At 36.3% G+C, this 21,460-nt stretch overlaps 2 protein-coding genes across 10 annotated transcripts in view; both read left to right on the top strand.

The window, feature by feature from the left end:
- Positions 1–11,117, top strand: part of LOC113076705 (leucine-rich repeat and calponin homology domain-containing protein 2-like) — a 66,215-nt gene extending 55,098 nt beyond the window's left edge. For 5 of the 8 annotated variants that reach the window (XM_026249436.1, XM_026249403.1, XM_026249394.1 and 2 more), the window contains 7 exons: positions 336–530; positions 3,177–3,230; positions 4,295–4,358; positions 5,322–5,434; positions 6,613–6,750; positions 6,908–6,985; positions 7,533–11,117. In XM_026249436.1, coding sequence (XP_026105221.1) covers positions 336–530; positions 3,177–3,230; positions 4,295–4,358; positions 5,322–5,434; positions 6,613–6,750; positions 6,908–6,985; positions 7,533–7,652 — 762 coding nt within the window. In that variant the 3' untranslated portion in view covers positions 7,653–11,117. The remainder of the gene's footprint in view (positions 1–335; positions 531–3,176; positions 3,231–4,294; positions 4,359–5,321; positions 5,435–6,612; positions 6,751–6,907; positions 6,986–7,532) is intronic. The other 3 variants (XM_026249430.1, XM_026249422.1, XM_026249443.1) reach the window with 1 other exon arrangement.
- A 1,485-nt stretch (positions 11,118–12,602) lies between these two features.
- Positions 12,603–21,027, top strand: LOC113076690 (interleukin-13 receptor subunit alpha-2-like). Of its 2 annotated transcripts, none has more exons than XM_026249382.1 (10): positions 12,603–12,733; positions 13,978–14,109; positions 15,559–15,710; positions 16,380–16,533; positions 17,595–17,715; positions 18,352–18,536; positions 18,708–18,859; positions 19,286–19,439; positions 19,666–19,771; positions 19,883–21,027. In XM_026249382.1, the coding sequence occupies exons 2-10, from the start codon at positions 14,004–14,006 to the stop codon at positions 19,980–19,982; spliced, it is 1,230 nt and encodes a 409-aa protein (XP_026105167.1). In that variant the 5' UTR covers positions 12,603–12,733; positions 13,978–14,003; the 3' UTR covers positions 19,983–21,027. The 2 variants fall into 2 exon arrangements, with proteins under 2 accessions (XP_026105167.1, XP_026105160.1); XM_026249375.1 differs by having other exon boundaries at positions 19,663–19,771.
- Positions 21,028–21,460: the final 433 nt, after the last annotated feature.

The following is a 21,460-nucleotide window of genomic DNA, read 5'->3' as shown; positions in this document are numbered from 1 at the left end:
ACATGGTGGTCATAAAGGGATGGACATGGCCAGAAACAATGCTCAGGTAGGCCGTGGCATTTAAACAATGCCCAATTGGGCAACTAAGGGGCATCCCCCACACCATTACACCACCACCAGCAGCCTGCACAGTGGTCACAAGGCGTGATGGATCCATGTTCTCATTCTGTTTACGCCAAATTCTGACTCTACCATCTGAATTTCTCAACAGAAATCGAGACTCATCAGACCAGGCAACATTTTTCCAGTCTTCAACTGTCCAATTTTGGAGAGCTCGTGCAAATTGTAGCCTCTTTTTCCTATTTGTAGTTGGACCATCATTTATTTTTCAACAGGACAATGACCCCAAGCACACCTCCAGGCTGTGTAAGGGCTATCTGACCAAGAAAGAGAGTGATTGGGTGCTGCGCCAGATGACCTGGCCTCCACAGTCACTGGACCTGAACCCAATCGAGATGGTTTGGGGTGAGATGGACCACAGACTGAAGAGTAAAGATGAAAACGGTTCTAAAATAGGCCATTCATTGAAGGTGCGCCTTATAAAGCGGAAAATACGGTGTGTGTGTGTGTGTGTGTGTGTGTGTATGTGTGTATATATATATATATATATATATATATATATATATATATATATATATATATATATTTATATATATATATATATATATATATATATATATATATATATATATATATATATATATATATATAATAGCTCTCAAACAATGGGGTCGCATAATCATGTATACAATAAACCAATAAGAAAACAGAACAAATTCAAGTTTATTTGTATAGCACTTTTTACAAAGCAATTAATCGTTATAAAGCAACTTTACAGAAAATTATGTTTCTACAATATTTAGTAGTGGCTTATACAGTAAGTGGTGACTGTCAGTTTGTGCACGTATGACAGGATTTTCCAGAAAAAAATAATACAAGACGTAGTCAGCCAGACGATAAACATTATTAACAGCAATTATTATATGATGCAGTCACACTTGTAGCAATATTTGTTAGTTCTGTTGTTGATTCAGGGTTAGCATCATCTGGGGTCCTCTGAGGGTCAGCATCATCTCTTCTCAGGTGTTCTGGATCCAGACTGGAGCTTGTGTAAATCCTAGTTACAAAACAGAGAAACAAATAGATACGTATCAATAGCATAGCTGCTGTTCCAACAAAGATGCGCATTTGATCAGATACAACTGCAGTCACAATTTAACAAAGATCTTTAATACAACCATTTATTCCATGCTTATCTTTCCTCAATGGGGCAATTGAATACCTATGTCTGTGTGATTTCACCAAAGAGAAAGATACAGAAATGTGTAATGGATTATTAGTCATCAGCCCCTGATGCGTGAGATCTTGTGTATGAAGTTCATCTGTTTCTGGAGAACGTGCTCTCCCTACTATCCCACGGAAAATACAACACACCAGCTATCATCCCAAATTTGTAATGAATCATATATAAACAAAAGAGAAGCTGTAAGGTCTGTTTTCCACAAAATAAAAGTGTTTGAAACATTTGAAAGCAATTAATGTAAAACAGCCATGAGTATTAGTACTAATTGATTGATAGATGTATTATTATTATTAAATACATTATTATTAAATACACAGGTTTTTTAAAACGAAATAGCATTAATAATACAGTAATATACTACTTTATTGGTTTATAATTCAATAGAAAGTATTTTAATAATAATAATTAATAATGTGTCAGTGTGGTTTGAGACAACTACAACCCTGTCTTTGGTCAGACAAACAAACTTTATCAGATGTGAAAGAGAATCTGGTTGGATGAGGCAAATTTGTTTAAAATATTTAACTAAGATTAATTGATTAAAAATAATGAGGAATGTTTTGTGAAAGAGGAAAGTGAGCTATTCCAAATATAATGAAATATAAATTATTCTGGCCAATAACTGCCTAATTAGAGAGTAAGAGACTTTCTGATTTTGTAAATCTGAAATGGATTTCACCAAAACAATAAAACTGTGAAGAATTATTATTCTTATTTTATTTATTTTGTGGCAAAATACATGCAAAACAAGAAATACATTACTTACTAGACATTGTTTGAGAAAATAGTGGACAGCGTATAAGTGGCTGAGGGCTGGAATATGCTAATATGGGACAGTCTGCCAACAGTTGTGGGTGGGGCCTGAGCAGTATGATGTCATATTGCTCAGAAAATAAAAACAGCTTGATGATTGAGACTATTTAGGGTTTTTAGCTATTAAAAAATGGAGTGAAAGTATTTCTATCATTGTAGGGTGGTTTTGTCCACACACTGCTAAAACACATTTATGCAAACACCATGTAATAGTGAATTTTGTGATAAGAATTTCAGTACAAAAGTACTGGTTATTTTATATAAAACAGAAATAAATCAGATAAACACATCTGCTCCTCAATGTAAGTTTATCGAGAGTTATGACTAGACTGGTTTTAGTCAGATTTAAAGTGGTGATAGAGTCAGCATTCTATTCTTTTATCTCTAGACCAGTGGTTCTAAACCAAATTCCTAGATCCCCTTCAACACACTTGGCATTAACATACGATCGCCATTATCTGTTTAAGCAGATCAGATTGGATCATCAGTCAATCAGAACACGGCACGTTTACACTTGTCAACATCAAGTGATTTCTTTATCTGGATGACCGATTGGATCTATCCTTCCTGTGCAATATTTAAATAAGTCTTCTGTTCAGTTCTTCTGACAGTTGTGGGGGGTGGGGGGTGGGGGGTTACATCACGTTGACCTGCGGATGCAGACATGATGGCTGCATTGTGTTTACATTACGTTGAGATCCGATTAAATTGCATCCTCGACTACCTCTGGACCAAGACATCATGATCAGATAACATTCATTCAGAATCGCATTTACACTTGTATTTTCAATGTGTACATCTGGATACAGGTCGCATTTTAATTCCAAGTGTAAACGCAGCCTTTGTATGTCTCCTTAATCAAACACACCTGATTCAGATTATCAGTTCATTAGCAGAGACTCCAAGACCTACATGCAAAATACGCAGTTTTTGGGGGGCTCGGGTATATGGTTGAGAACCATTACCCTGTTTAATGCATTTCTGATGTTAAAGGCTGATAATGTAATGAATATAAGGAATCTGATCCTCTGTCTCTGTCTCCCTGTGTTTCCCACTCTAGTATAAGTGCCAAAGTGCTCGAAGAAACTCCAGTGGCAACGACAATGATTGTGAGGTGAGACTTTGTGTCGACTCGTGACCGTCTACATGTCACTCTGCTCAGAACACAGTGTCATGAAAAATGGAGAAACTGTGATGTTACCTCTTGCAGAAACTAAAGTAAACACCCACCATTACACAATTGCAACAGTCCGTTTCAGCGTGGTAATTGCGTTTGCTAGCTTATTTGCTTCATTTTCAGTAGCTGGTTTTAAAAGTACTACTGTTACTTGTATCATAAAAGACAATGCATGTGCTTGGGTATGTATTAATTGTATTGGCAACACTCAGTGATACTCTTGGTGTCTTAATAGCATTAAATGCTGGCTTAACATTTATTACAACAGATTTAGATTTTACATTTCATGACCCCCCCCTTTTTTAATGACATATTTATGTGTTAACAAGTGCATAAATAAATAGTATGTTGCCTGTTTCCTTCACTTCCCTGATAAGTATTCCTATTTTCACTTCTTGTCTAGACTTCTATATCATTGTATTAGCTACCCACTAAGACCATGTGCAACATAACCATACAATTTTCATATTCCTTAACCACTTTCAGTTCTTATTTCATGATTTATCAAAGATTTCAACCAAAGAAATTTGTATAGTCTCTATCTATCTATCTATCTATCTATCTATCTATCTATCTATCTATCTATCTATCTATCTATCTATCTATCTATCTATCTATCTATCTATCTATCTATCTATCTATCTATATATATATATATATATATATATATATATATATATATATATATATATATATATATATAATTTTTTTTTTTTTTTTTTTTTTTTCTATATAAGTTTTATGCTCAGCTTTAAATATTTAATCAGCTACAAATTGGCTCTTTGTGAATGCAATCTGCAAAATGTTTTGGAAATGTATGGTGATTCAATGGTCAAAAGTTGTGGGAAGCCTTGTTTTTGTAGCCTTGTCTCATTCTGTTAAAGATAAATACTACATTTACAAAGTTAATTAACAACAGACCATCTTAGTCAGAAGAATCTGGATCCATTACAAAATCCATCAGAATTGTTTGCAGTGATTCCATATTTGTGTTGTTACAGGAGGGGATGCGATCTAATGAGTTCACCACAACTCTGACTGTTTTTGGTCTGAAACCCAGATCAGGTAGTGTTGTCCTCTTCTCTTTCCCTCATCACAAGTTGTCTTTTTCTTGAAAATTTGTGATGGTATTGCCAAGGCTTGGCAGGCTGGCAAAGCATTTTCTTTTCAGTGTAACTGAGCAAATTCAAGTATTTGTTTTTTCCACAGACATCATATTTTGAGACTGTACTCAGATCTCATGATGTCTGTCATTTCTAAAAAAAAAAAAACTTTTCCTCACCTTTGTTTAAGAGGACTTTGGAGGTCAAGAAAATGTATTCTGTGGAAACATATTGTCTTGAACTAGTTGTATTTCTTTATCATTTCTTTTTGATTTTTTTCATGTCATTGCAGTTCAGTGGAAAGCACAAGGAAGGCCAGTACTTCCTGTCTCATAGAAATACAATAAGAATTATGCTGCATGCAACAGAAAAACAGCTTGTTTTGCAATGTTATCATTCTCACAAATGCTTTCCGTTTTATCATTTATGCCAATTATATTTTTCAAATATTTAGATAGCTGCAGTAAGGACAACAGCAAGACAAAAACATGCTTCTGTATTTTTGGTTCATGTAAATTTGGCCTCATGACAATATGAAATACGTTATTCAGTGTTCTGGAAGTACTATGAAAAGTCTATATCGGAGTGTATTTACACTTTCTTTTTTTATTCCACATGCAAGAATGTTTATGCACATTTTAACTAGGGCAGCAACAACAAATCGATGAAAAAATATTGATAATGGAGCTATTCTAAAGTAAGTTTATTTATTATTAATTAGTCAGGACTATTGCTGATCTATTGTTGGCAACAATGGGAGACCCCAAATCTAATGAACAGAAAGAAGACACTTAGTAACCACATTTACACCATGTAAAAATTCAAAGATTTACCAGACTCTGAGATCAAACAGCTTCGTTTCTTAGGGCAAGCTTGCAATGAAGAGCAGCATGATAATGATATTGACTGTGTGTGTACTACTCAGCCTTCTCCCGTGGAAATCGTCAAGACTCTAGCTCCACAGAGCCAAGCTTCACCATGAGGAGAAAAATGGAGCACCTCAGAGAGGAGATGGAGCAGATCCGACTCTTGCAGCAGGTCAGAATTGCACTGTAACCCCTCTGGCATATTTGCCGAAGTATAATGAAAAATGATTGCTTCATATCTCCAGGGTAAGCCAAGTGAAGTTAATTAAACACACAGACAAACAAGTTCTCTTTAACAGCGTGCTATTAATGTTGTCAGAGCTCACGTGTGATAACAGTGCTTTCTTTCATCGGTTTTCTATATTAGTTGCTCTGTGTTTCTACTTGCCACTGGGAGCTATTACCAACAGGGTTATTTCTACTTGTTGAGTCATGATGCCAGAAAGGGAACATATATTTCAGACAATAGTCAGTACCATGTAATCAAGGAATTCTAAGGAAAGGGATGATGATTAGGTGTTGAAGTCATTATATATGGATTGAAACCACTTTTCATGTGCGCTTCACATGCGGAATGCTATTTTATATGGCACACTATTTGAGTTGCGGCCTGTGTAGAGCTTTCAGTTCATTACTTACTGTATAGACCCCTTAAAAGTTTGTAAACATTGCAACGTCTCCGGGTGGGCGGGGTTGACAATGTTGACAAGCGTAAACTAGCACGTTTTAGGAGAGCTTTATTAAACGTGGATGCAGAAGAAGGTTCGTAACTGTCCAAATATGTACAGTCACTGACTCTGTGGGACCGTGACAACTATTTTTGTAAATTAACCCTCGCGGATGGAAGCAGGCTACCTGACCCGTATGCCATACGGCCATATGAATGACTTCTGGGTGGTTTGGGGAATTTTGTCAAGGCTTATTTTCTAATGTAACCTATCGCTGGGCTAACTATGATTAGCAATGTGTATTATTTTAAGAGACCATTGAAAAGATGGCACACACATCTATCGCTGTATGTTTGTTTAACATTTAAACTAGCTAGTGCGCTGAAGGTTGGCGACTTTTCACCTATAAAACAGAAACTTGCTGATTTACTAGATAAAACCAACACACCAGTTCTTGCCCTTGCTAATGATTTCCTATCATGTCCAATGTCTTAACCTCCACCTCAGTCATATGCTGTCCTTGGTGCTGAAGGGCACCCATGTGACAGCCGGAATGACTGAAAAGAGCAAAGACATCTTATCTTGACATTTATCAAATGGATGATTCTTGGTTCTCATGATACACTTGTCCTTTATTTTTGAAATCAAATGAAGTAAACTGAGTGTTTGTATGTGTTTGCAGAACCTCGAGTCTAGGCTGAAGGTTTTGCTGCCAGATGATGTGGGTGCTGCTTTGATGGATGGTGTAGTTTTGTGCCATCTGGCTAATCACATTCGTCCTCGTTCTGTAGCTAGCATTCATGTACCTTCCCCTGCTGTGGTAAGTTTCACTGAATGTTCCATACAGACCTTCTTGGATCTCCACTTTAATTGACATTCATTAGTAAATATTCAGCATTTGAAACTAGCACATACATTGCTTGTTGTTTCATGATTCTGTTTGGTGTTAAACTTTGTGTCCACGATCCCTCTCCCAGCCAAAGCTGAGTATGGCCAAGTGTCGGAGGAATGTTGAGAATTTCTTGGATGCATGTAAAAAGCTTGGAGTGCCACAGGTAGGATCGAGCGTTTCTTCTTCTTACAAATGCTATATCAGTTATCAGCTTGTATCTCCTTTTTTAAATCAGTATCAAATTCATATTTTACAAGTACAATATCATCTAAAGAAATATTGATAGTTTATGAGATATAACCCTGCAAGATTTAACATTCTGCATTTAACTAAGTTAATTGGAGTTGCTGTGCACTTGTAAGCGGTGTATTTATGCATAAAACATTTTTTTTCATTCAGAAAGGATACATTAAATTGATCAAGTGAGAGTAAAGACATTTATAATGTTATAAAATAACCTAAAGACCAAAAAAGAATCATGGTTTCAACAAAAATATTAAGCTGTACAACTGTTTTCAACATTTGTAATAATATTAAATGTTTCTTAAGCAGCAAATCAGTATATTAGAATGATTTCTGAAGCTTCATGTGACACTGAATATACAGAGTAATGACTAAATATATTTTAAAATGCCTTTTTTTATTTTTACAATTATTAGAATTTGAAATCTGCAATAGATCTATATTTATTTCCTTGTGTTTCTGAACAGGACAAGTTGTGTTTGCCGCATCACATCCTGGAGGAGCGAGGTCTGGTAAAGGTCGGTGTCACTGTCCAGGCACTGCTGGATCTTCCATCCTCAAAACCCAACCAACTTTCTACCATGTAGCATCGCTGGATCATGGGACGTCCACTAGCATCCCTTTATCCTGCCTTACCACCTCATCCTCACTCCTCACTCTCAGTGCTGATCTTTGACTTACTATGGGGAAGTCATGACCCTTCACAGCTGTGGGGAACAGGCCAGCTTCCGCCTACCTCTTATAAGCCTCTATCAAGGGGTCTAGACATTTTAAAGCTCCAGTATTGTGCCCTATATGAGGGAAAATGTACACATTTCATTCGTAGGGGAAATACCTGTTTCTATTCCACAGCTGGCAATGCCGTCTGTCCCCTCTTAATGCTGGACACCTCTGTCTCCTTTCTTTTGTATCTTCTTCTCATCTCTCATGTTCACTCTTCTCTTGGACGGTGAACCCCCAACGGGTGAGGAAAGGAGAAAAGCCCGCAGCTATCTGACTGAATCTGGAGCAGAGGGAAGATGATATTTCAATGTCACTCCACCCCTCTCCTGTATGAAGTCTCTAAGAGCTGTCAGACATCTTGTTACATTCTGACTGTTTCCTGTCTGCTTGAAGAAATAAGTGGGACAGAGACATGTATTGATGTGTGTGTAATAACCAGATCTGCAGCGAGGACACCTGGAAAGGACAGACAAAGGCATTGCCATAAAATTGGTCTTTGCTGTCAGGTGAGTCACTGGCAGTGCATTAGAGAGTATTTCTTTCTTTCGGCATGCCTGGAAGGTTTTAACACTGAAGACACTGCTCACGTGCCTGCACAGGACAAAGGCTTTTTTTGTGTTCTTTTACGTACGTGCCAGCGTTTGCCAAATGTTTGTTTTTCCATGACTGTTTTTCTCACAGGTTTTATTAAGTGCTTTACGTGTGCCAAGAATTCACCACATGATAACGTTTCGCAAGTACCAGTGTAAATGCATTGTGCTACATTTTAGACTGTTGTGCAGGTTTGGGCACGTATGTGAAGTTTTTGCCCTAAAAATAGGCCAATTAAAAACATTTGCAAAACCTACATTAGCAAAGCCTAATTATAATTACAGAGTAAGAACAATCCATTAATGATAGATGTGCATTTTATTAAACGATTAAATTTGTTCACATTAGTTTTTTTTTTGTTTTGTTTTTCAAATCTCTCATGTAAGAACACAGAGACTTTGATACTTGGAAAATTGAGTGAAGTCAATTAAAGGGTTCGATGTGCCGCCGTTCATTCACCACAGTGTAAACTGAAGGTTTATAGAAATTGTTCAAATATGTGTAAATAGTTTGCATTTAATTTATCATGGACTTTATTTATTTACCTTTATGTACTTTTGTATGTTTTATTTATTTCTTTATCAACCTCAAAAATCAGCAATCTGATTCTTGAGTGTAATATATGAATTTCCATACATGGAAATTGGAGCAGCCCTCTTAACGGGTTGTTGCTCTGGAAGTTGCTTGCAGTCAGTTTCTGTATGACTCTTCGTTAACATGCACAACAGAAAGCCAGTTATGTGAGGAAGTCATTTGTAGAAGATCAGATGCAGAATCAGCATTCACATTTTTGATTTTTTTTTTTATAATAATACTTGACAGGAGTGTAAACAAGGCTGTGAGGGATAGGAGTTCAAGGGATTGTTTAACAACTCTTCAGCTGATGAAAAGTTTTTCTGATAAAAAAGCTTAGTAAACAAACTCCATAAAACAGTTTTAAAGGTTTTAAGTTCTGAAAACTATGTGAGCTTGGGTAATTCTACAGTGTACCGTTGTAAAGTAAGTCTGTCTCTCACAGCCTCATTTTTATCCACTTTAAATTCAATCTGTCATCTAATTTGACTTACGGTAAATGTCCATTACAGCAGCAGAATCCGCTCCAAACACTACAATATCTCCACTTCGGGGTGTGTCTGTAGAAAGTATGTCTGAACTGTTTATTTCAGTGCATGACCAATTTAATTGTCATCATAAGTGTTTTTTACTTGATCTTTCTACACATTTTTTTTTTTTTTTAATGCTCTCGGCACTCTTAATGCTGTCTGCCAATCCCACAATTCATCAGGTGATCGTGCAGCTTTACTCCCATAAGAAAAATTGAAAATGCTTGCTCTGCTCTGCACAAGTGGATGGTGCATGTAAACGTGAATGCTGTTATGATGTCTTAAAGGGACGGTTCACCTAAAAATGAAAATTACCCCATCGTTTACTCACCCTCACGCCATCCTATGTGTTCTTCTTTCAGACAAGTACAATAAGAAGATTTAAAAAAAAATGTCCTGGCTCTTCCCAGCTTTATAATGGCAGTGAAAGGTGGCCGAGATTTTGAGGCAAAATAAAGTTCATCCATAAAAAGTGCTCCCTTACAGCTCTGGGGGTTAATAAAGGCCTTCTGAAGTGAAGCGATGCATTTGTGTAAGAAAAAGATTACGCCATTCCAGACGGAGGATGCGTCCAAAGTTAATTAACTGCTTCCAGCATATTGTGATAGGGTTTTGAAGAGAAAATGTTCATTGATTTATTCCTCTCAAAACGTCATTTTATACTCTGCTGGCAGCAGGAGCAGCTGTTGACACCTTTTCTTTGGAAAGTAGTTTTAGGACCCAGATTTTGTTGAGATGAGTAATGTCTCGCTCCCCTATCATGCTACACACACCATGGCAGATACATCTGGTTCGGTTCCACAGCTTTGTGATGGATGAATAGGTGACAGCATTTCCTCAGGCTTTATTGCCTCCTCGACAGAATCTCAGCCAAGAATGTAGGTTTTCTAAAGGTTACAGGTCCCGTTAAAAAAAAAAGAAAATGTTTTTCTTTTAGTTTCACTCAGTTGCACCCTCTAATTTAGCTGTTTCTGTTTGCTTGCCTTTATATTTATGACACAATTTCCCAATAAGCCATTTGTCATTCATACGCTTCCCCTGCCATCACTTCTGAAATAGGTCACCTGCTTGAAGGTATAGACTGCATACTGCATGCTAGTGTTTTAATAATATGCTTTAGTACTCGGTATGCAAGAATAATGATTGAACTGTAGCAGAGATAATCATTGTCACATGACCTCAGATTGACAAAAGAAATGCTGAATCAGGGTTCATGACACTTACTGCATTGTGGGGGGAAAGTAGACCGCTTGTACGGAGTATGCACATTTACACTTCAATGAGAGGAGTATCCTATTTTAATGAAGTCATGTTCCCTTTTTTTCCTCAATTAAACTCCATCGTGACCAAGCTTTGAAATAATCACTCTTCAGCTCTGATTCACATTCCTTTTTGTGAGAAGCTGTTCAGTTTGTAAAAAGACGTTTTGATTAAAAAGTAATAGACAGGTTTGAGATCCCTCCTGCGCAGTGCGTACTGTATGTATATGTTTTTGTATATGACAACTTGATTGCATGTTTGGATCATAGCATCATTCATGTACATAACCGGTTTCAACACATTAGGATGTTTCCTAAAAAGGCAACCAAATGAAACCAAGGTCAAAATACTGGAATAAATTGATAATTTACAGTGTTTCATCGTGTCCTTTGTCATTTCCTTTGTGCTTCTTCACGGCAGGAACACAATTCTTCATGACACTCTCTTAAGTGTCAAACTAAAAAAAAGCATTGTTTACAATTATTAGTATGAGATGTGACTGTATGTCCGCTACATTGTTATTGAAGTATAAATCCTTTTCCAAGGAAAGCAATTATCTCTTTTCCAGAGAATCAACCAAAGCAGGGGGTCAGGAAGGAAGGGCTGTGCTCTCTCAAGCTACACTTGTGAACAAAAATTAGCAGACTATTAATTTGATGTTGTTTGCAGCTCTTGTTATTTAAAGCTTTAAATGTCAAATCAGTGTAGCATAACTTAAAAGAGTCATTCAAACACCGTTTGTATTTATCAGATATATTTATGTGATATGAACCTGTGTGTGTGTGTGCGTGTGCGTGCTCTTGTTTTTGTGACATAACAGGACACAACTGTATAATGACATGTGTATGACACAGGTATTAAAAGGAGAGGGTGATTTATGAGGACATAACCCATGTCCCCATTTTTCAAAACGGTTACAAACCATACAGAGTGAGTTTTTCTGAGAAAGTAAAAATGCACAAAGTTTTCCTGTGAGGGTAAGGTGTAGAGTTGGTGAAGGGCAATAGAATATTCAGTTTGTACTGTATAAAAAACATTACGCCTATGGGATGTCCCCACTTTTCACAAAAACAAACGTGTGTGTGAATGTGTGTATGTATATATATATATATATATATATATATATATATATATATGTGTGTGTGTGTGTGTGTGTGTGTGTGTGTGTGTGTGTGTGTGCGCAACTGTTAAATGTACTGCATATTATTTAAAAAATTAAAAAAAATGGATTAAAGAAAGAGCAAAACAGAAATGAGTTCATGCTTCTTGGTATATTGGTTTATAAAAGCTATAAACTTGCTGCATTATATAGCCTGTATCCTATTGAAGGCTACACTGTAAGCTGTAAGTTATTTGTCAATTTTCTGTCACTTTTTATCAAAAAGGTAATTGCCAACATATTTCCCTTCAGCATAAAACCCAGAGGGGACATTTGAAGCTGAAAAAAAGAGAAATGTACTTTCGGGAACTGAAAGACTCATGTTCAACAAACATTCCTCTTGCAAAAAGGTTTGGTTTGTGAAAAGTCTTTGAAAGACGATGTGTTTTTCTTGCTGTCTTAACGTGGCCATATTTCAACAAACAAGGAGAAAGTGAATAAACAGAGGAAGCCAAAGTAAACACAATAGCCTAACAATGCTGATTCACACAGCATGACATAAATGCAGAACACTGGAATAACACGACTGCTTTATAACAAACCTTTACCAACAGGATTATTTAAACAGTTCACACTCAATGACAAAACCATTAAAATGTTCAATGGAACTAGCCTTATTATCTTGACAGTGTGAGGTGTATGCTGTTCAAGAAAAACCCTGTAACTGTGCACTAGGTAGGCAGTGAATTATGCTGAAGTATGCAGTGAGTCACATAAGAGGGTGCTGCTGTATCCAACAAAATCTGAGAACACTGAGAAGTTCATTCAGACCATCCTGAGGCACCTATATGGGCTCATCCTATCAAGATCTTTCTATTACAGAGCAGTGACAGTAAGTGGGCTTGTTTAACCTGTTCTTTGTGCTATAGTAGCATAAAATAAGTTATTTCTTCATCATGTGTGGATATTTTACCCGATTTCTTTCTCAGCACATGTTCAGATCTGCTTTATGTATAGGCTGAATTTAGGTTGACTGAGTGGATAATTTTCCACTCTATAACTATATATAAACTATATTTGTGTTTTGTGTGTGCAGATATCAACATTAATGAATATTTGTGAAAAGTTTATCAAAATAGCAGCTTTTATTATACAATATAATTAATACATTATAAGGCATTTTTTATGTGTGTGTGTGTATATATATATATATATATATATATATATATATATATATATATATATATATACTCAAAACAAGATCTGCTAAAAAGAACAAATCAAACTATAGCTATGACAAAATTGAGTTTGCTTCTTTAATCATTATACTTTGTATATATTAAAACATAATTACAAAATTAAAATGATTCTGAACACCTTGATATTGAATATCTAAAAAATCCTGTATAACGATTTAATCTCGCATTTTAAACGTAATGAAAATTTTATATTTGTGTGTTTTTAATATTATATAAAAATAAAACATATTCTGTTTATGTAACATCATTAGATTCGAACAAGATATTAACTTTTTTGTAATTTTTTTTCATGTATGCTCCATTTATATTTACATAGTAAATACCTTCCTCTCTATTTGTGTATAAAATCAGATTTGGGAATGTGTTTAGGGGACAGTTCACCGAATCATTTACTCACCCTCATGTTATTCCAAACCTGTATTACTTTCTTGCATGCAATATTAAAGTAGCGTAAAGTAAAGTAACCAAACTGTTTGGTTACCAGTATCAAAATCCCTTCTTTCATGGTCTGCAAAAACATTTTTTTTTTATTCATTTTTGAATGAACTGTCTCTTTAAGGCGAGATCGTGTATTCTGTCACATACACCGTGATGCAGAACAGCTGTTTTAAGGTTAGGATGCCAAAGAGCTGATACTAAGCAAGCTCTACCAAACTGTTCTGGGGAAATAAAGGAGCCACACCTAATGCAGTTATTCATTTTCCAACCACATGGGGAAAAAAAAGTCGGCGACAGCGTGGGTGGTCTAAACACCACCCTTTTTAAAGACAATATACTCTTTTATCATGATTGAATATTACATCACCCTAAAGGTAGCAAAAACAAGTGTGAAGAGAGACAACTGATGTAAAGGTTTAATGTTTTTTTTCCTCTCTAGATCCTGATAATTACCTTCAGAAGAACATGTTGCTGCTGAATAAGTTTCCTACATGGCTCTGTGCATTCACTCTGGTTTTGCTGACTCAAGATCCAGTCTCTACATCAGAGGTCACGGCCTGCGGGGTGGCAGGTAAGCTTTCTGGCTAGTTCCACTGAAATTATATATTTAAAAGAAAATAACTAAATAAAAATAAATGGTACCGTTCTAGTCATTCTGACTCAACATGACTTTTATCCGAGCTATTATAGATTCTTAAGTAGAACTGTTAAAAATAATCCTTTTTTATAAGTTTCATATGATGAGCCAAGCTTTGAAAGGGCTATAAAGAATCTTAATTTTATTTTTATTCTTATCAGTTTATATACAATTTATTTATGTTATGTCTTTACCGCTTTTTCTACCTGGTCTTATACTTAATTTTTTACATTAAATAAAAGATCAATTATTTATTTACTTTTTTATTGCCATAAGAAATTGTAGTAAAAATAGCTTACGGTTTAGTTACATTAATAAATTATAATAGACACTTAACATGAATGCATCCATTAAGAAATAAAGCACAATATAAATGTAATGAATGCCATGTTCCAGTGAAATATCTTCCCAGTCGTCTGTGATATCTTTACTTCAATCCTAATGTGTGTATTGTGGTAAGTGCGTGATAGTTCCTCTGCAGTTGATGAGGTTGTGGAATGCAACAGCATCTGTGTGGGTAGAAAGAATGAGTCTAGAGTCACAGCGTGTCTCTTTCATTTGTTTAAGTAAAAGCTATTAAGTTTATGAAGGCTAAAATGGACAGTATGTGAGCCCTTCACAATGCAGAAAGCTAAATCTCTGTCACTTACTTGCTTAGTGGAGAAGAGTGGAGAAATATGCTCAACTAAGCTGGTTACAGTTGATTACACATGTTCTGGTAAATAAAAATAAAAACTGAAAAGAGAAAAACTGGTAGAAAGTCAGTTACAAATTGAAATGTAAAATGTATGGACATTTTAAGAAGAATTTCAAGTACATGTTGAGAGTTGGATGGCTGAGTTCCCAAATCAATAATGATGTGGCTTTGAGAGAATCTTCGGATCGTTACAGGTTTAAAAAAACAAAAAAACAACAACAGCCCTAAACACTTAACAAAAAGAACCATTTTAGCATAAAACGGTTGTTTAGGACGATATGACTATAAATAGAACAATTAGTATGAATAAAGAACCTTTATAGAACCATCTTGTTTAGAGTGTACAGTAGGTAAACTAATAGCAAATAGTTAACCTAATAATGTCTTTAACATTATGACACCATTTCTATTTCCTTTTGACATCATTTCCTTTCTAGCTTTACTGTATGATAAGACACACAGAGGTTTTTAGCATGACTTTGTATCACAGATTACTAAGAATTTTGAGTTGACTGGATTTCACAACGGTTACCCTCATACACGCACAAACATTTTGACTCATGGGATTGGAATTGAGTTTAGAATTAGAGCTGGATGTTTAATGCACGTGCTTTGTCTGTCTGTAAGCTAAGAGTAGTAAGTAGAGTTAACGTTGTTCATAGACATACAGTGTTGATTTCCCACAGTGGATCCACCTGCTAATATTGAGATAACGGACCCTGGCCTCCTGGGTTACCTCAGTATCCACTGGACTCGGCCAGCCAGCCTCCAGAACCTTTCAGGATGCACAGTACGATACCAGCTCAGATACTATGACACCTACGAGGAACGATGGAGGGTAGGAACCCTCGAGAACTCGCAAAACACACACACAGAAGTTTGTTTTTGTGAAAAGTGGGGACATCCCATAGGCGTAATGGTTTTTATACTGTACAAACTGTATATTCTATGGCCCTTCACCAACCCCACACCTTACCCTCACAGGAAACTTTGTGCATTTTTACTTTCTCAGAAAAACTCACTCTGTATGGTTTATTAGCCTTTTGAAAAATGGGGACATGGGTTATGTCCTCATAAGTCCCCCTCTCCTTGTAATACCTGTGTCATACCCATGTCATTATATAGAGTTGTGTCCTGATGTGTCACAAAAACAAGAGCACACACTCACACACACACACAGGCACGCACGCATGCACACAGTCTCATTTATTTTATTTTTAGCACGTAAGCATTCATTTCTCAGGCTCATCTCACAAACTTATTAAACTTAAGTCAGTTCCATGGAACTCCTTGTCAGAGCCAAAATCCGTTTCATTTAATGCAACCCTCCAGAGAGAACAACTCCCTGCGGGTGATGTACTTAGTATTCAGACAGACATATTTGTTTTACAACATCTTCAAAGTTAAGCCGCATTTCATGCCTTATATATATATTTATATCATGCCATTATTCTTACAAACATAGATATTTCTGACTCAAAACTGCCCTGTTTTTTGTGTTGTGCAGAGTGTCCGAACTGTCAAGCTGACTTACTCTGCTCAGTTTGACCTTGAGAAACCAGTCAAGGTGAAAATCCTCACTGTGCTGAAGTGTGCCTGCACCAATGAGACAGAAGTCCAAGGGCAGGAGAGAGAGTGGGTGCACGCACCTGAACCTACAGGTAAAGACTCGAAACCTTTCAATCCCACTGAAGCAAACATGAGCAAAGATCAGCCATATACTGTGACTGTGAGGAATCCAACTGAAGCCCTAATTGTATTCCTTACATTGCTTAGCTGCCTCTCTTAAAAAAATAAAAAATAAAAAATAAAAATAATAGTAATTTTACATCTAAAAATAGTTACTTTTGAAAAATATGTTAAAAACAATCACTCAGGAAATGTCTTTTTTAGACATAGCAGGTCATCTCATTGTGTTCGGAGATCACATGAGCAGTCGAGCTACTAATCTCTGTAATTCCTGTTACTGATACATATGCTGGTGACAATATTCATGGCTGATGGGAAATGGAGAATTTCCACAGTCATGCTGGTAACTGTAAATGTGTGCTTTTTCTGCCGATATCTGATTGTGAGCATCAGATGATGAAAATACAAATTAGGTAGAAAAACATCAGTCAGATAGTAATTGCAGACAAAAAAATTACTGTAAGTGATTGCGTAAATGTGAAAATGTTGGCGCAATTCTTTGGTCTTGTAGACTTATACATTTGTGTAGCCACCTGAATTGACACTTGAATATTTTCTGTTTATCTGTTCCCAGCCTTTTTAATCTGAAGTATATTGCATAACCAAACTACAATAATAAAAAAAAAAAAAAATAGGAACATGCTAGCCTAAACACATCCATCTGGGATCTATTGCACAGATATTTTCATAATAGAATGTCCTGTTTTCAAGGAAATTGCTTTTGAGGAGTGAACCAGCTGATGCACGATTTAGAGTCTTTCTATGAAATTGATCAAATCAATCGCAATGTAGGCCTAACTGTGTGTTGAATTACATTTTACCTTAAATTTGATAATAACTGCATAATTTTAATTGATTAGTTCGAGGAAACCAAGTTGCTTCATTCATTTCTAAGCAGAACTGCATTCTACTGTTATCCATACTGCTAGAATATAGCATATCACAATATTCAATAAAATTACAATTACTATTCTGACTGTTGTCATTTACTAATTATCACTTGTTAAACTAAACATGTTATCACCTGTCTCAGGTGTGGCAGGATCAAGAATAAGAGATTTCCAATGTGTCTTCTATGGTAAGGAGTACATGGAATGCACCTGGAAGCCAGGACCTGTCCAGCCTCCGAACTCACAGCATTACCTCTATTACTGGTGAGCACTTCCATGTGAAATGCTGCTTACAAACATCATTAATGCATTCCAAATGATTTCACAGATGCATTAAGGGCTTCTGCCTTCAGGGGGAGGAGAGGACAGGTTGAAGCACAAATATATTTACTTAAATGAATTGAGAGATCTTCTAGTGTTCACCGTTCAGATGTAAAAGCTTCGGCTGTTTTATCTGTTCTGTGGGGGGAAATGAAAGGCTATGCTCAATAGAGTATGCAGCTCACACAGTTACTTCTGGCAAGGTTTAACATGAGCCACGGTTCTGATCCACTAGGATCTGATAGCTGCATTCCACTGCACTACAAGTCAAGACAGAACTGCTTAGCTGGAATGAGTCAGCGTCTAGTTCTTTCAGTAAATCTATGTAACAGATCACAATAAAACGGAATCTTCAATATGATGTCAAAATACCATTTATAACACAAGCATCTATTCATACTCTGAATACAGGCATAATTTCTTGCAATGGTCAATCGCATGCATCATTTTCTTTCTAATGATGTCTTATGATGCACATAAAAACAAACAAGTTTTATGTTGACATTTCACATTTTGAATGATAAAATAAGTGCACTTAATGACTTAACTTGATGAGTAAATGTATATCTGTTTTTCCAGGCACAGGGAAATGGATGAAACAAAGGAGTGTCCAGAATACATCGTATTACCCGAGGGTCGTAGGGGATGCAGGTTTCCTCGAGAATTGCTCTTGGAGTTCTCCAAGTTTAATTTATGTGTAAATGGATCCTCTCCAGCAGGAAGTCTGAGAACGGCCTACTTTTCTATTGAGGTCCAAAACCATGGTAACTACACGCTGCTTTATACTTGTCTGAGTAAAGCTCACAATAAGTCTAGAATCTGCCAACTTGGCTAACTAGGGACATATACAGAATAAACACCTGGTCTGACTCAATAGTAAAGTGCATTTAAAGAACATATTCCTCCTTTTCTTCTCACTTTCTTTCTCTGGGCAGTAAAACCAGCAGTGGTCTCCACTATGGATGTGTCGGAGACTGATGGAGGTTTGAAGTTAGATTGGTCACCTCCTAGTGGTCAGGTGCCAGAACACTGCTTGGAATATGAGGTGGAAAGCAGCACTGCGATGGAAAATGGCAAAGAGAAGCAGGTATTTTAATCTTTATTTCTTCTGTCCAGTGCAGTTCGATGAAAAAATAAACATTATCCTTGGCTCTGTTCTGCAAACCCTTTTGGTTGCTGCATATTTTAGGTGCCTCACATTTTACACATGTGATTTTAGTTATGGGCTGATAAGAATCAGACATATAAGATAAGGGAAACATCCAAAATGCCTTCGGGAGAAGGGACTGGGGAACACTGATGACAACGTTTTTTATAGCTTTGTAACATCCAGTAATTTGTAAACACCGCTTGTCTTCATGAACAACTGCCATTCACTTTTATTTCATCCTGAATCTTGGCATACACTGTTAAACCAATATTTGCTTTAGGTAGTGTGTGCCAATACAAATATCAAAAAGAGCAGGAATTAAGACTGCCAAAAGCACCCATGTTGTGTCTGTTTGCCCTTTAGGAAAGAGTGGTTATTCAGAATTTAGCGGACACATCGTATGGCCTTCTGAGAGGGGTAGAAAGTCAGACAACTTGCTTCCGAATCAGATCAAAGGTGAACATGTACTGTGCTGATGGAGGAATTTGGAGTGACTGGAGCCAAAAAAAGTGTACAGGTTAGATCTTCTGTATCTTCTGAAACATTTCTAATTGACAAGTGTTCATGAATGTTTGAAGATAGTTGTATTTTAATTCAAAGTGCTCTTGAAAATTCATATAACACAGCCCAGGATGTTAGAACTTCAGAAATGATTAATTAGATTGTAAACAGTCCTTTCCATTTAAATGGTCTAATGTTAGATTGGATCATTTATAACTTTCTCCTCCTGTCACCATCAGAAGATAAGGAAACTCAATACATCCCAGCATGGAAATATCTCACTCTGGTGGGCCTGGTCGTCATTGGCATTGGCATTCTATGTCTTTCATTGTGGATATTACAGAAGATGTAAGTATGTGGCCAATAGATTTAGAAATATACAGATGCATTTACAGATTCTTTGATGTTTATTCTTCACCGATTTTACATTGACTCTTAAACTCATTGCTGTTTCCACAGCTGCATAAAAAAAATCATCAAAAAGGATGCCCTCTATACATTATACAAGGAAAAGGTCAACAAGACCATGCCCACTATCCTCAGCCCTATTTTCAAGTGATGCTCCGTATGACCTGCTACGCTGAACTACTGTTTTAGCAGTCTTAAACTACAGTAAAAGCACTCTACTTGGAGAAAAACAAACCTGAGAACACCCTTAGTGCATTTAAAGTGATAGCTGATAGAACCAGTAATCTTGTGAAATAGATATGTATGGCTGGGTGATATATCTAATGATATGATCATGCACATTTAATCAGTAAATCTGGTTCTGTGATTAGTGCTTAATTGCCATCACCTGCTTTTAAATGGATCGGCACTTAATAGACAGAGCCGTAGATCACTGACAAGCTACGCAATATCATGTTCATTATCGAACACGATTAATCTGCGATAATGAACGTGATATTGTGTAGCTTGTCAGTGATCTATGGCTGTGTCTATTAAGTGCCGCTCCATTTAAAAGCAGGTGATGGCAATTTAGCACTAATCACAGAACCAGATTTACTGATTAAATGTGCATGATCATATCATTAGATATATCGCCCAGCCCTAGCGGAGACCTAAATGAACCACGGCACTGACCTGAATGTATGAACTACTTTGTTTACCAAGCCACTGTACTACTATGTGATGTGTTTACACACACATATAATGTGTTTCACTTAAAGTTACTCATAGATATTTTTTTTTTAAATGCCAATGATTTTTCAAATGCCAGTGATCTTGCCAATTTAATCAATGGGTTTTCAAATGCCAGTGATCTTGTCACATTTATTTTTCTATCAGCTTTTTTGCTGTTTCACTTGGATGTATGACTTTCAGTATTTGAGTTTGTTTTACTTCTGATTACATAATGAAGAAATCAGAAGTAAAGAGCATTCATACACTTTGGGAAAAAAAGTGCTAACTTTTAAATACACTAATAAAATACATTTTTCTTGAATTTATATCCTAATTTGTGTACGTTTTTGCAATAGATACAATCAACAAGAAGTCTGTAAAACACCCACCACTGTGAACAGATATGCAGTTACAAAACATATTAACATTGTTGTTCAGTTCCTTCAGAACAAACATTAAAGCACCCATGGTGGTTATCATCACTTCCTATGCTGACTAGACCTGGTGAATATGTACCGTGACTGGAACGGTGATGTTTGGGTGGACCATCATGACAGTATAGTACCAATGAAGAACTCTGTGAAACAGGGAGTTATTGTATTCAGAGAATTATTGCTAAGGCAACAAGCAGTGTTGTTTTGATAATGTTATACATTCATATCTTATCAAGCCACAGTCCTCCAATAGTAAACCAACTTAATTTTCTGTACCCTACTGATTTGATGTTGATGGATCCTAGTGAGGTATCCAAACCCTGCTCACTTTATGACTTTATGATGTTTGTTGTGCAAACATACACTGTAAAAGGGTTGCTGTAAATTTTACAGTAACTTACTGGCAGCTGGATGCCAGTAACTTACTGTAAAATAGTTTACAGTATCATTACTGTAATTCCATGTACAGTAATAATAATGC

The sequence above is a fragment of the Carassius auratus genome, chromosome 5, assembly GCF_003368295.1.
Source record: "Carassius auratus strain Wakin chromosome 5, ASM336829v1, whole genome shotgun sequence".
NCBI classification, from domain to species: Eukaryota; Metazoa; Chordata; class Actinopteri; order Cypriniformes; family Cyprinidae; genus Carassius; species Carassius auratus.
Note: the sequence above shows the minus strand (reverse complement) of the source record. Positions and strands in the feature narration are given on the sequence as shown.